Source organism: Elgaria multicarinata, chromosome 7, assembly GCF_023053635.1.
Source record: "Elgaria multicarinata webbii isolate HBS135686 ecotype San Diego chromosome 7, rElgMul1.1.pri, whole genome shotgun sequence".
NCBI classification, from domain to species: Eukaryota; Metazoa; Chordata; class Lepidosauria; order Squamata; family Anguidae; genus Elgaria; species Elgaria multicarinata.
Window position 1 is genome coordinate 103,366,355 of NC_086177.1, and position 14,921 is coordinate 103,381,275.

The 14,921-nt window shown below is 40.6% G+C and overlaps 1 protein-coding gene across 5 annotated transcripts in view; it reads left to right on the forward strand.

The window, feature by feature from the left end:
• PHF20L1 (PHD finger protein 20 like 1) overlaps positions 1-14,921 on the forward strand; it is a 62,505-nt gene that overhangs the window by 15,382 nt on the left and 32,202 nt on the right. For 3 of the 5 annotated variants that reach the window (XM_063131153.1, XM_063131152.1, XM_063131156.1), the window contains exons 6-9: positions 1,536-1,598; positions 9,733-9,940; positions 12,298-12,423; positions 14,511-14,593. In XM_063131153.1, the coding sequence (XP_062987223.1) occupies positions 1,536-1,598; positions 9,733-9,940; positions 12,298-12,423; positions 14,511-14,593 (480 nt within the window). Of the gene's footprint in view, positions 1-1,535; positions 1,599-2,170; positions 2,260-9,732; positions 9,941-12,297; positions 12,424-14,510; positions 14,594-14,921 lie in introns of those variants that run through there. The other 2 variants (XM_063131157.1, XM_063131154.1) reach the window with 2 other exon arrangements.

Sequence of the window (14,921 nt, forward strand, 5' to 3'; positions counted from 1 at the left end):
TTTAGGAATAATTATGAGTAGGACATAAAAATTATTGGAATACGATCCATCAGAGCAAAACTCTTATGAATAAAAATGCAGCCAAAGTTTTTCTGCTACTTTTTGCTAATTTTCTGTTGTAAACAGATACTGTTCCATTTATCTCTAAAATAACATTTTATCTTGAATTCAAGAGAAAAGTCTTTTTTGTGGTTTATCAAAGATAAATCTAGTTAACCTTCATCTAGTTGCTATATGAATAAAGATGTGAAGGCCCTGGAAAAATTTGGACAAAACATTTTTTTCCGAGGATTGCTTTTGTCTGTTCTCCCCCCCCAAAAAAATTGGAAAAATTGAACAGCTTTGGATTATGAAATATTTTCTTTTAGAATTTAAGACAAAGTATTTATATATTGTTACGCAGCTTTTTACTGCCCTCCCCAATGATTTGTAAAAACTATGTAGAAAAAACATTTTTATAGAAACATGCATAGATATGAAATGTTTGGAAATAATGAAGCTATGGGGGGAAATGTTTTTTAATCCTCTCTATGAGATTCCTAGCATAGTTATTTCTTTCATTCATTATTAAAATTATTGATATAAAAATATTTTACCTATAAATACTTATGCTCAGTTTCCCAATATGTGAGCAGAGTCACAGTTGTGCATTCTGGACAGTAAATGTGCATTTTTGACAGTTTTAGTTTCGTTCCATAGAGTCTGATGCAGTAGCAGTCATTTAATGTGGTTCTGAACCATTCAGACAAAAATTGCAAATCCACAAACCGAATTTTCTTTTAGAAGTTGAGGCTGATGGGAGCTGAAATCCGAAATATCTAGAGAGCACCTGGTTGGGGAAGGCTGTCTTAAAACAACTAGTGACTTTAGATCTGCAAAGAGCAATAAGAAAAGTATTGTTTATTTTTCAATTTCCCCAAAATTTCTGTTTTCAATGAAAAAACCTGGATTTTCCATGGCCTCAAAATTCCCAGAAATTTTATATCTCTATATATGAGGACATCAAATGTACTTGTACCACTGCTAGATATATTTGTATCCAACAATATGTGGTGAGTGGAACATAACTGTTTCTTGGAACATACTTGTGTGGTGATGATCCTTTAAAGTGACTAGATGAGTGAAATGGCATGTGTGTACAAATCGAAATCAGAAACAACTTATTTTATACGTTGCCTTCCTATCTCACTTACCTTAGAAGATGCAATAGAGTGTACTAATTTGACAGGGATAAACAGTTTTGTTTCAAGTGACTTCCTATGAATGAGATGCTGTTTGTTTCCTAAATTTAGTTGACCAAATACCAGGGCTCTGGGAGAGGCAAGGCAAAAGACCTCTACCAGTATTTTTGTTAGCTGTATAGATTTTGCTGGTCTGGTTGCCATGTTAAAAAAAACTTTTAACGGTTGAATTCGGCGGTAATTACAACTGAGGGAGGGTGAAATACTGTAAAAGATGTGTAGATGGAGTCTGCTGTGAAGAGGCATTTATGATAACCTGTGTTTCCGTGTTTGTTTTATCTTCGATATAATTAGGCGCGAGAGAGGCGTCAGATAGCACCGGAGCTGAGATTAGTGACGGATAACGAGCCACATGAAGTGAGTGTTGAGGGATTTGAAGGAGAGGGAGGGCTCTTGGCACACAGGAAACAGAAACTGAGGCGAAACCATGAAACCTGATTGGGTCAGAACCAACAGAGAAGAGGTAAACCGTAGGTAAAAAACGAGAGCTGTAAGAGTGGGGGCGGAGCTGTGTAGATCCTCAGAAGGTGAGAGCGAGCGGTCTAAGCCATGAATAGATAATATTTTAGGTAGTGGTTATGCTCCTGGTGAGAACAGAAGTTTTGTTGTTGTGGACAAAAAGATGACGTTTTAAAGTGAGCAGGCTTGCAAGCAGTAGTGGAGCTAGGAGGTGGAGAAATGCTACTCCTATTTTGCCTTCCCTCTTGTAAAGCTGAAAGGTTATGAAATATGGCTTTCACAAAATTGCTCGGTCTAGTGCAAAAGAATGCTGTACAGTGACTTAGGAGTTGGGAGTAGTTTTCGCTGTTGCTATGTTTCACTTATGCATTTTCCTGCACTTTGCCTCAGGATAGCAGTTTCCAAACACTCTGTAGACTTTGTCCTCCTTTGCAAATACCCAAACACAGATTGTAGCTCTCAGCTGTTTTGGTCACTTGAAGTCAGGGATGATGATATTCCTGAGTGGGGGAAAATTGGAATATATAATTATATGGAATTAACTTGGAACATGTTCAAGGTAAGCTCGTTGGAGGTAGACTTTGAGCTGTATAGAGAGGAAGAAGATGCTGTCTTGCAAATATGACTGAAATACTAGGTTATGGAAGAAGAAGAGCAAGTTCAGTTTGTCAGATCTGCAAATATTTCTTATTTTGCAAATATTTCTGGCAGGAAGTATGGAAGGTAATTCCTTACCTACTTTGTGTGACTTGTCTGTTCTAGCACAGCACAAATACTCATTGTACTATTGAAGAGAAGTGTTGTGAATTCATTCTGCATGCTGGCTGCTTCACATGTTACGGTTTTTGGTATGTACGAATTTATGTATGGCAAAAGCAAGTTTTCAGACACATATATTGTAAAGTTACAGGTGCCAGAGGATTTGCTGTAGGTCCTTGCGGCTTCTAGAAGTGGATGGGAAATTATTATTATTATTATTATTTATTTATATAGCACCATCAATGTACATGGTGCTGTACAGAGTAAAACAGTAAATAGCAAGACCCTGCCGCATAGGCTTACAATCTAAGCCATTTTCCTTGCATAATGCAGCTCGTAGGTGCTTTTAAAATTTGCTGTTTTGAGGCATTTGACTATGAGCAGATGAGTAGACATTTTGAAGCATGGATGAGGAAAACATGTATGGTAGCAGTTTGGCCCTATAAGTGGAATTTTGAGCAATGTTCTGGTAGCCTGGACCAGTTACATAGGGTGGAAAATCTTCCATCAACTGTTACATTTTCCTGCAGAAAACTTTCTATTTCTAAACACAACATTCCTTAAGATTAATTCATAACACAATGTATGCAATACTAGCTAAATTTGGTAATTCCAAAGTTGTAACTAACTTTTTTTGGGTGACTGTCATTGTGGGAACATGTGGGTATCCCACTGATGTTCCCTTTTTAAAACTTTGAGGGTTGGGTCTTGTGGAACTTCCTGCCAATTTTTTAAATGAACCTCTCAAGTAGATCTCACAGTTAGGGAATGCTGTCAGAGCGGTAAAAGCTTTTGACACTTCCAATAAAAACAAGCTCGTAAGATGAACAAAATTGAGATATATGTTGAGGAAATAATTTATCTCAAGGAATCAAGTACTGCTTATCAAGTAATAGAATGCCGTACGGCTTCTGCATCAAGCTCTCTTTGTTGCTCCTGCTTACTAGGATAAATCAAAGGTTTCAGGGACTAATTGCTGAATTTCTCCTTGGTCAGACATTCTGATGATGGGCTCTTCTGCCCGCTTGAAGTTTCCTCAGCAGCCAGCTCTGGTACTGAGGTCTTCTCCCAGCAAGGGTTCTTTCAGATTGGAAGACTTTCTCCTTTCTCAGCTCTATTCCCTTCAGCCATCAGCTCTCTTCCAACTGTCAACTTGAGACTCACCTTTGAAAAATCTGGCCAAAACCTCCGACCAACCATGTTATTTATTGACTACCAATGAACTTTGTTGACCCCTTGACCATGCAGAATTGTATTTTACTACTATCAGCTTCGGCCGATACGCCAGCTGCGCCCCTTCCTAGAGTTAGAAGACCTAAAGACGGTAGTGCACGCGCTGGTAACTTCAAGGCTCGACTTCTGCAATGCGCTCTACATAGGGCTACCTTTGTGCCTAGTCCGGAAACTTCCAACTAGTTCAAAATATGGCAGCCAGGCTGGTTACCGGTACACCTAGGTATGACCATATTACACCAGTTTTAAAATCTCTTCACTGGCTGCCAATTAGTTTCCGAGCGAAGTATAAAGTGTTGGTTATCACCTTTAAAGCCCTACATGGTTTGGGTCCAGGCTACCTGCAGGATTGCCTTCTCCCGTACAATCCGCCCCGCACACTCCGGTCCTCTGGGAAAAATCTACTTCCTCTTGCAAAAACTAGATTAACAACTGTTACCCAGAGGACCTTCTCTTCTGCTGCTCTCAGACTGTGGAATGGCCTGCCAGAGGAGACTCGTCAACTTAACAGTCTACTAGCATTCAAGAAAGCTATAAAGACTGATCTCTTCCGGCAGGCCTATCCAGTGGAAATTTAAGATGTTTTTAGAATGTTTTTTAGGATGTTTTTAACAATGTATATTATGTTTTAATTCAGTTTTATGTATTTTATCGCTTATTGTTGTTTCCCCGCCTCGATCAAAATGGAGAGGCGGGTAAGAAATATTATTATTATTATTATTATTATTATTATTATTATTATTATTATTATTATTATTCACCCCCCCCGCCTGGTACCTATATGCAGGATCCCCTCCCCTAGTCATTTTCAAATGGTCAGCTTGAAGCCTCCCTTCCGAATATAGCAACCATAACTCAGGACAGTGTTAAGTGTTTCCTGTGCACCAGCAGAACCCGTCCTGAGTCACAATGTGAATATAGTTCTTGCTAAAGCAAGCAGAAACACTCCTTTCTGGAAGAGAACACGTCAGCGGCGCTTGCAGTAAGGAACTCTGCTGACCTGTTCCATTCTGGAAATGGGTGTTTTGGCTCATTTACGGGGTTTCTGTAGGGAGCCCTAGCTTCTTGTTGCACCAGCAGTGTATCTCACTGGTGCTACATAATCAATGGAGGTGCAGGGGTGGTTTTAGGTACTGACCTAAGGCAGATGCAACTGTCTTATGCTCAATACACAGTAGCAAAGCCAGGCCTCTGGCATACGCACCCAGATGTCACTCTAACAATCCAAACACTACAAAACCTTCAATTTAAAATACAGCATTATTTTTACAGGCGCTATGAAGAATGCATGCATATATAATACATGTAAATGCACAGCACTCTAAAACTAGTGCAATAACAGTTTTCCGTGCCATCATTTTCTATTTTAAAATTTAAACCATGTGAGGAACTGTGTTCTGAAATATTTACAAGCATTCCAGTAAAAATAATTTCCAAGTAAAGCTTTTAATTTTTGCATGTAAAATTTAAACTGCTTTAGATGTGCTTTCTTGATCTCTCCACATAAGTTTCAGTTCAAATATTATTGGCTAGAGGGAAAACTGTTAAGATTTATTCAACGTGTGACATTAGCATGGTGTACGTTTATAAAGGTTTAGTTTACTAAATAGAAGCTGAACAGGATTCCCATCAATCCAGGCCGTCAGAAATCTTCAGAGTCAAAAACTTCTGGAAACCCTGTATCATAGCATACCTGAATAGCCTGAATAGATGTGAACTTTTCAATAGTAGCTTACTTAAAATGAATACGTTATCTTGTGGGAAAATAGCAATCTTACATTATTCTGGAGTAGAATTAAAACAGATCAAAATGTACAAGAATTATCAGGGATGTAGCACTAAACACTTTGTAGCTCGTATGGCTCTATATTTTGCTCACTATATACTAAGTATATATTCAGATGCAAGTCTAACAAAAGAAAACAAAATAGCGGTTAAAGGGTATGTTTCATTGGATGACTATGGGCTGCTTCCCAGTTACATACTTCCAAATATGTAAAGTGTGGATGTGGCAAATATTTATTGTGCAGTATGCTTGTTAGGAGTCTGCAATTGGCTGTAGGTCCCTCCTTTGCTGGCAAGTGTGGGACTTTGCAATGGCCCAATGAAAGAAAGGTGGGGGGGCTCTGATCAGATGATACTTTGTTGTTTGTATGCAGTTTTAACAAGCAAATGTGATGTAGGTTGATTTGACAGTCCTACGGGAAGCACAAGACAACATTGAATCGGGTCTCTGAGGGCTAATTAGAGCAACATCTCCTAGATGGGCTTGCCAATAGAGATGTAAGAATTCCTGATATTTTGAGGACATGGGGGGAAATGTTTTCCCTGTTTTGTTTTTTCAGAAAAAATGAAAAATTTGGAAAAATTGAAAAATAAGCATTTTTTTTAGCATTCTTTACATGTCTAAAGTCACTTTGTTGCTTTAAGACAACCTTCCCCAACCTGGTGCCCTCTAGATATTTTGGATTTACAGACTAAGTTCAGACAACACGTTTCTCAACGGTGGCTTTAGAACTCCATACTGGAGTTTTTACATCACTGTTGAGGAATATATTGTCTAGTGGGAAAATGCACACAACCGTGGAGGTTTTTTTTTTTAAAAAAAAACACTCCATGTAGAATATCCATGCTGTGCAGAGGAGAGTTCCTGCACAACCATTGTGTTGTATGTTGTGTGGAGGACTCCGTGGAGTTTCCTGTTGTATTGAGTGGACTTTTCCCACTGGCTACAGAGTTCTTTGACAAGACCGGCGAAAGGAGCGAGTGCTGCTCTAGGAGAGCCACCCGGATTATTATTTTTGGCTGCAGTGGCTGATGGGATACCATCAGGACCACCAGGGGAAGAGAGAGGGCAGAGGAACTGTCAATCAAACGTCATGATGGATCTTACTCAACTCCACGGTAGCTCACAGTCACACAACAGTGGAGTTAGAACATGTTGTGTTGGGAGTACCTCCTAAAAACTGAAACATTGAGTGGAGTTTTCACACTGTGAAGAGAAATGAGTTGTCTGAACTGAGCCATGGAGAGGATTTTTAAAAAATGCTCGCATGGCTTCATTATTTCCAGACATTTTACCTCTCTTGTCTTTCTATGAAACAGTTCTCATTTCATAGTTTTTAGAAATCAGTTTGGGTGTGTGTGTAAAGGCTAGGTAACACTATATAAATACTTTGTCTTAAATTCTAAAAGAAAATGTTTCATAATCCAAAATTGTTCAATTTTTCAGGAAAAGCAAAACACCTTTTATCCCCCTGAATTTTTTGGGTTTTTCCTGAGCCTTCACATCTTGTGTTGCCAATCGTTCTTCTTGAGACAGGCCATGTAGGCAAGTGGTCAATAGATGGCTCTTAACTATTTTGCCAAATGGGTAACCTGAATAAGGTTTGACTGCATTTGCAAGTCCAACGAGTGTCGTGCCAATCTCAAAATAGTCATGACTATTTGTGAACCGCCCAGAGAGCTTCGGCTATTGGGTGGTATAAAAATGTAATAAATAAAATAAATAAATGACTCAGCCTTTAGTCGTACTTGACTTATCAGGAGTGAGCACAACTACCAGGCTTACATCTCATTGCATATCTTCTCTGTGTTTTAAGGTGCTGTAAATTAGTCTAGAAGGTTCTCGTGGCATGTTGGTGCCAGGCAGGATTTTGTGAAGTCCAACGATAGTGTGGTCTCTTTCCTGGTGAAATGTTTTGCTATAGTCTTGTTTCCTTGGCCTGGAGTTTAAAGATGTGTGTTGTTCCATCTTGACATGGCTTTTAAAGATGCATCCATCCAGACATGGATGACGGGGCACATGTCTGCTGTACAGTGTCTAGCACAAATAGGAGCAGGTCCTCAATACGTAGTGCTTACAACCCACCTGCTTGGAGAGCTCAGAGCTCTACCAGGCAAGAAATTGCTAAAGCTTTATTTCTACTCGTGGCCATACACATTAACCTAGCTTATTCTCAGTCTTTCTTTCTACTGCCAACCTCTACATATACTAATCCTAATGCGAGGATCCCCATTTCGAAAGCCATGCCTCTGTGTGACTGGTAGCAAAAATGCCTTTGAAAGGAAGTAAAAGAATGATAGTAACAGAGGGGCCGATTTCTGTGGTCCATGTTCAGAGTGGGTTTGCTGCTCAGAACCAGTTACTGGAGGAGCAGCAGAGGGGAATGCCTTCATGCTCTGCTTGTGAGGCATTTGCTTGGTCACTGCAGAAAATCAGATGCTGGATAAGATGGACTTCAGTCTGGTTCAGCCTGGCTAAATCTTATGTTGAAGCCTCTGCATCCAGAGACATTATTTTATGAACCAGTAGAGCCATAAATATACATTGGAATGTGGTCTCTGTTCTAATCTTATTTTGGTGTAGTTCTTTTGTTATATTTTCATTAACCGATTTGATAGTTCATTGGAAAGCTGTATATAAATCTATGTAATAATAAATGTACATGTAATTCAGATGGTAGTAACAAGATACATATGATACCTTTATATAGCATGTTTTATATATGTTTTTAAACTTATAAAAACATACAAACAATAAATCCAACACTTGATCAGATGGACAGAGTGTTCAGTATGTGTTACAATTAGAGAATTCCTTATTATTGGAAAGCCTGTGTGTTCAAGTTGCTATATTTCTCTCATTCCAACGTGCCTTTCCTTTACGTAACATGTTTTCCTGCGGCAGTCACAGCTTTGTTTGGGGGAATAAGAATCTGCAAAAGGCATGGGATTGGTGTGCCTGCTTTTCTCTACATCTAATGTTTTCATTGTGATGTTGATCTTACTAAGATGGTAAAAACCCTCTCTTAATGGTTTTAATTTTTGTGAACTGCCCAGAGAGCTTCGGCTATTGGGCGGTATAAAAATGTAATTAATAAATAAATAAACACATCTTTTGGCCTTGGAAATATATATGGAGGCAGATTGTCAAAGGTTGATTTTCACCTGAAATAATCCTGCACTCCTGGCCTCAAGATTTGCCTTGGTACAGAGGGGTTTATGAATGTTTTGGATACGTACGAGTTGTGTGTACATCCATGCAGGCCAACACGTAATATGCAGCACCAGCCCTTGACCTAGTACACTTCACATCAGTGTTGTACTTGCAAAATACTCAAGGAGATTTGAAGTCCCATTTCTGATACAGGACACTAAAAGGGGGAATAGGGAGGAGCTGATATTTCACCGGCTGCTCTGGATATTTTCCTTCAAGGACGAGTCTAATAAGAATCTGGGCTGAAGTGGGAACTTGATGGTTCAATGGATTGTAGCAATGTCTCGTTACTATACGTTGAGTAGGAAACTACCCCTGTTATCAGCATATTTCTCCCTTCGATTGAGCCTTGTCTTAGGGAAGGAGAGGAGATAATAGAGGTAATAGAACTACAAGAAAGATAATTGGTCAGTGGTTGCTATAGTATTTATAGATACTTGAAATTAAGCTGCTTAAAGGACATGGCCATTGATACAAAGAAGTTAGATGTGTGTGTGGGAAAGAGATTGTAGCTCAGCAATAGACCATATATGACTTGCCTGCTGATGGCTGCAGGTGCAATCCGGTGACAGGTGATGGAAAAGATGGTTCTCATTGCCTGAGACCCTGTAGATCCACTGCCACTTGGAGTAAACGGTAATAGGCTAAATGAGCAAACAGTTGTGATCCAGTATAAGGCAACTTCCCATGTGCTGTTTTGCAAAGGGACTCAGTTATAGCCATTTTATTATTAGTGTCTCTGACAAACAGCCAACTGGCTAAACTAAACTGGTCTCTTGCTCTAAGAGCTGTTTCAGCAAAACCTCTGCTTCTCATTTTTGCCCTGTGGGTTTCTCCCGGGCATTGCACATAAACACTCATGCTATCTACTTATAATAGCTCTGTAAATGTTTTAAATTATGTGATTAATAGGTACTCTTTATAAGTTCCAGTTGCATGAAAAATAAAAACAATTCGAAATACAAAAAATTCCCTTTGTTCACAGTTGGATTTTATTTTGATCTAGTTGCTATCCTCCTTTTTTATTTATTTGCTCTGAAGGACTGGATAGCTTTGGTCAAAGCTGCAGCAGTGGCAGCAGCCAAAAACAAAGCAGGAGTTAAACCACGGACCAGTGTGAACAGCAATAAAGACAAAGAGGAGCGAAAGTGGTTTAAACTACCTTCAAAGAAGGAAGAAACATCAACCTCCACAATTGTCCAGGAAGTCCAGAAGAAGGAAGAGCAGCCTACATCCAGTGAAACATTTGGTACAACTAAATTTTTATACTTCCTTCTCCCCTCTCCCCAATATAGCATGTGAGGGGCATGTTAACCTCTGTCTGGGATCTTTGGGGATGGTTTGTTTTTGTAGAACAGCTGTCACAAGTTGTATATTGATAACACTTCACACTCAGTGCTACTCAATAGAGACTGTTACTGTGCTGGTCTGCGAGTCGTTGAGAATTGCCTGGGTGAATCAGCATAAAGTTGCAGTCTTGAACATGATAAGCAGAAATTCCTCATTCTGCTTTTTTTCCTTTATCGAGTATTACCAAGCCCACATTTGGGTGAGGTTGGTTGCACTGTTATATTTTTCATCTGCAGTTTGCCCCACGACTCTCTGAAAATATGGAGAGAAGCACAGGTTATGGCTGTTACGCCAGATGATTCTGACAGTGGTCCAGTTTGCATATAGCAGTAACCCGGGGCAGCATTATTATTATTATTATTATTATTATTATTATTATTATTATTATTATTATTGTTGTGAGCAAGCCAGTGTGCTAGTGCACACAGCTCAAATCTCTACTGTTTGGCTCCTTCTGCCGGCAGGAGTAGTTGAACAAGTCGGGGCAGTCTATCCCTGGGTTGTTTAGTGTCTAGCTTGTCTCTCTCCCGACAAGTCAGAGTTGTTACCCAGGGCTTGTTCTTGTCCTAAATAAGCATGATCAAACCACGTGCACTAGCACCCTGGCTTGCTCATGGTAGGAGGAAAAGAAAGGAACCTCTCGTGCAAGCACTGAGTCATTACTGACTTTTGGAGGGACGCCAGCTTTCGCTGACATTTTCTTGGCAGGCCTTATAGCGGGGTGGTTTGCCGTTGCCTTCCCCGGCTGTTATTACGTTTCCCCCAGCTAACTGGGTACTCATTTTACCGACCTCGGGAGGATGGAAGGCTGAGTCGACCCGAGCCGGCTGCCTGAAACCAGCTTCCGCTGGGATCGAACTCAGGCCGTGGGGAGAGTTTCAGCTGCAGAAACTGCTGCTTTACCGCTCTGCGCCACACGAGGCAAGTTGCTCATGGTAACCCAGGCTTAAAACAACAACAACCAGGTAACTGTTGTTGTGTTTGAGTGGGTGATTATCAAACCGGGCTTCTTGCAGTAAGCTGCTGCACTTGAGATGCTACAATTATCTCTTTGAAACAACAGCAACATAGTTTGCTGTTGCTGCTCCTGCCACTGCAGACTCTTCTTTATTTACCTCACATTTTGTATCATGCCTTTCCCAAAGCAGTTTCCAAGAAATACCGGTGTTCGCGATAATATTAAAAATATGTAAAATTCAACACAAAATGACCGCAGCATCAAAAAGAGGGAACAATAAAACACATGACCCCTTAAATGCTTGGGAGAACAGAATTCTACTACCTAAAAGCTAACAGCGATGACAACAGACAATCAGATGTAGAGGCTTTACCTAAACGAGGTTGCAGCATAGGAGAGGCCCTTTTGCCAGTCACTAATCACCAACCTCTGAAGGCAGGAGCTTCCAGGGGAAAAAAATACCTTAAAACATTTGCAGATTCATGCAGGTAGAGACGGTCCTTTATATTTCCTCCTACGTTCTTGCCTGTTTTACCTGCTGCGTATTGTTAGCATCATGTGATTTTTTTGTGGTGGAGAGGGAAGATCTGGTGCAGTCTTATAAACGATGGAAAAATGAGGCAGATCTTGGAAAAATTACGTGAGGCTATTGGAGATGTGGTAGTAGCAGAGTTAGGCTTTTGTGATTGCCTGGCCATTGCCATCACTCAAGCTCTTGCCCTCTGCAATTGGCCATATGTGTGTAGAAGGTTTTCAGGGGTCGGTAAGATGTTACGAAAGCCTCGGGTGGCGCAGAGTGGTAAAGCAGAAGTTTCTGCAGCTGAAACTCTCCCCACAGCCTGAGTTCGATCCCAGTGGAAGCTGGTTTCAGGCAGCCGGCTCGGGTCGACTCAGCCTTCCATCCTCCCGAGGTTGGTAAAATGAGTACCCAGTTAGCTGGGGGAAAGGTAATAATGGCCGGGGAAGGCAACGGCAAACCACCCCACTATAAGGCCTGCCAAGAAAACGTCAGCGAAAGCTGACGTCCCTCCAAGAGTCAGTAATGACTCAGTGCTTGCACGAGAGGTTCCTTTCCTTCCTTATCCCACAACTAAAGAGAATCCCAAACTAAAGCGAAACTCTTCTGTTGTCCACCAATATATAACTAAGCAAAGCTGCTGCACACTTTTGCACATGATTTGAGACCAATAAAGATAAATTGTTTTATTAACACTTAGTATAATATATGAAGTATTTGCTTTTAGACAAGTTTTTGCAATTTGGACTTAATACATGATTTTTTTCCTGCTCTTACCAAGGTTTCCCTCTAGTGGACGTCCCAAAGATTGCCTTTGTACAGGCAGAGAATGCATTAGCACACAAGAGGAAAAATAATCTAGGCAACTCATTTCAGGCAAAGAGGGCTCGTCTTAACAAGATCACTGGTAAGCTCTCATTTACGAGTTTGCATTGTGGCTAATTTCATGTTTGTTTGTTGTCCATACTTCCTTCATAAAGTGTCATGCTTGATGGTTAGTATGTTCTTGGATGCTTTGCATATAAAGTGTCAGGGAACTGTTCAAAACATTTTACAAGTGATTTGGGCATAATTTTATTCGTTTGCCTTGTTCCCACTGGGCAGCCAAAACTTAATGTGCGGGGGGAGGGGGGCAGGATGCCTTGTGTAACTAGGACATTCATCACATTGTCATGATCATTATCTATTTCTTGAAAGGCTAAGTACTATCTTGCTTGATCAGCATGAAGGTTATATCAGGTTCAGCATTCTGTTCCCAACAGAAACAATCAAATACCTCTATGGGTTTACAAGCCAGGGCTTGAAGATGATGGTCATTCTCTGTTTGCCCTGTTTCCCCTCCGCATCGAGTACTTGGAGGTATACCTCTGACCATGGAGGTTTGGTTACCTGTAATATAAGTCACCACTGAAAGACCACAGTCTTCATTTGCCCAATACTTATTCCTTGTTAAGTGCCAAAATAAATTTAGCATTCTTGACACAAAAATTCCTTAAAACTAAGATGAGCCTGTTTGGAGAATGATATCTTGGCTTTACCTGTGCGGCCAGTTGTTTTGCTTCTCCCTCTGAAGTAGAAGCAAACAATCCAAAAAAAACCTCTAATCTTGGTTTCCTTTTTTGTCTGAACCAGGAAATTATGGTTACCAATGTCAGAATAAGTCAGGATATTAAACTATGGTTTATGATCAAACATGGTTTATATCTTATGCCAGCAGACAAGTGCAGTAAAATAAATAATGTGATACATGCACAATGGTATCTCACAAACTCATAGATGTCATTCGTAATTTGTTTGGGCAGATAACGTTTAAGAATCCAGGTGGGCAAAACAGAAGGGGAACAAATAACCTAGGGACTGAGAAAGCAAACCGCGGTTTGTTCGATCATGTTCCAGACAAACTCTGGGTAGAACAACAAACCATGGTTTAAATAAATCATGGGTTAGTGTTATGTGCAAATCATGCCACGAACACAGATTTCTCACTGAACTTTTCTCACAGCATCTGCCCATGCTTTCTGTTGCTTCTTTTCATAGGAATGCACACAACTATTTTGTCTAGTGTGCTTTTTGTTGTGCTCTTGCACAATGACACTATACACCATTTGTACTTTGTGGATTTCACAGTAGTTTCCTGTAATAATATGACTGAAATCATCACTTTCCGTGCCCAGCAACGAGGCCTCAAAGAAAGAGAGGCATTTGTAATGTCAGAACACAATCCCTCTGGCTGCTGCTGTGGCCAAACTGGAACTTTTGGTCTTGATTGCAGATTTCAACAAAAAAGAAAGAAAGAAAGAATACCAGATGAATTATGATTGCTTTTTGGAGAGAATTGAACAGCGTATTGCTTTAGGAGAAATCTCTATTAAACTTTGCTCATGAGGAGGACCTGTTACTTATGTTTGTATTTCCATGAAGCATGTAGCTAGGAGTTCAGTTCTTTGTGTAAGATCATAGAATCATAGAATAGCAGAGTTGGAAGGGGCCTACAAGGCCATTGAGTCCAACCCCCTGCTCGATGCAGGAATCCACCCTAAAGCATCCATGGTTGTCCAGCTGCCTCTTGAATGCCTCTAGTATGGGAGAGCCCACAACCTCCCCAGGTAACTGATTCCATTGTCGTACTGCTCTAACAGTCAGGAAGTTTTTCCTGATGTCCAGCTGGAATCTGGCTTCCTTTAATTTGAGCCCGTTATTCCGTGTCCTGCACTCTGGGAGGATCGAGAAGAAATCCTGGCCCTCCTCTGTGTGACAACCTTTTAAGTATTTGAAGAGTGTTCTCATGTCTCCCCTCAACCTTCTCTTCTCCAGGCTAAACATGCCCAGGTCTTTCAGTCTCTCCTCATAGGGCTTTGTTTCCAGACCCCTGATCATCCTGGTTGCCCACCTCTGAACACTCTCCAGCTTCTCTGCGTCCTTCTTGAATTGTCATCAAGCAATGGCAAAGTCATTGAAAAATAACCCTATTATCGTGCTTCTTTTCCTTCGCAGGGTTGTTGGCCTCCAAAGCTGTCAGTGTTGACGGTGCTGAAAAAAAGGAAGACCACAAACAAGCAGCTCCAGTCTTGGAGCAGGTATGAAATTGTAGAGTTTGATTCTTTTGCGAGGGTCCTTCTGGAATGTACCATGGGAAATATGAGGTCCTTGATGTTAACATTGCCCTGCCAGACAGAAACTAATAGGGGACGCAAGAATTATTTGTATGTTTACACCTCTGCATGAACGGAGTTAATGAAAGCCAGTCTGTGATCCTAAGGATGCATAACATGGAAGTAGGTTCATATTTAAGTCTGGGCTTGACTTCTGCAGTCTGCGCTTAGGATCGGATACCTTGATGTCCCACATCATGGCTACCTTCATTTTCATAAGCAAACATCCTGAAAATCGAAAACTCAGAGATGT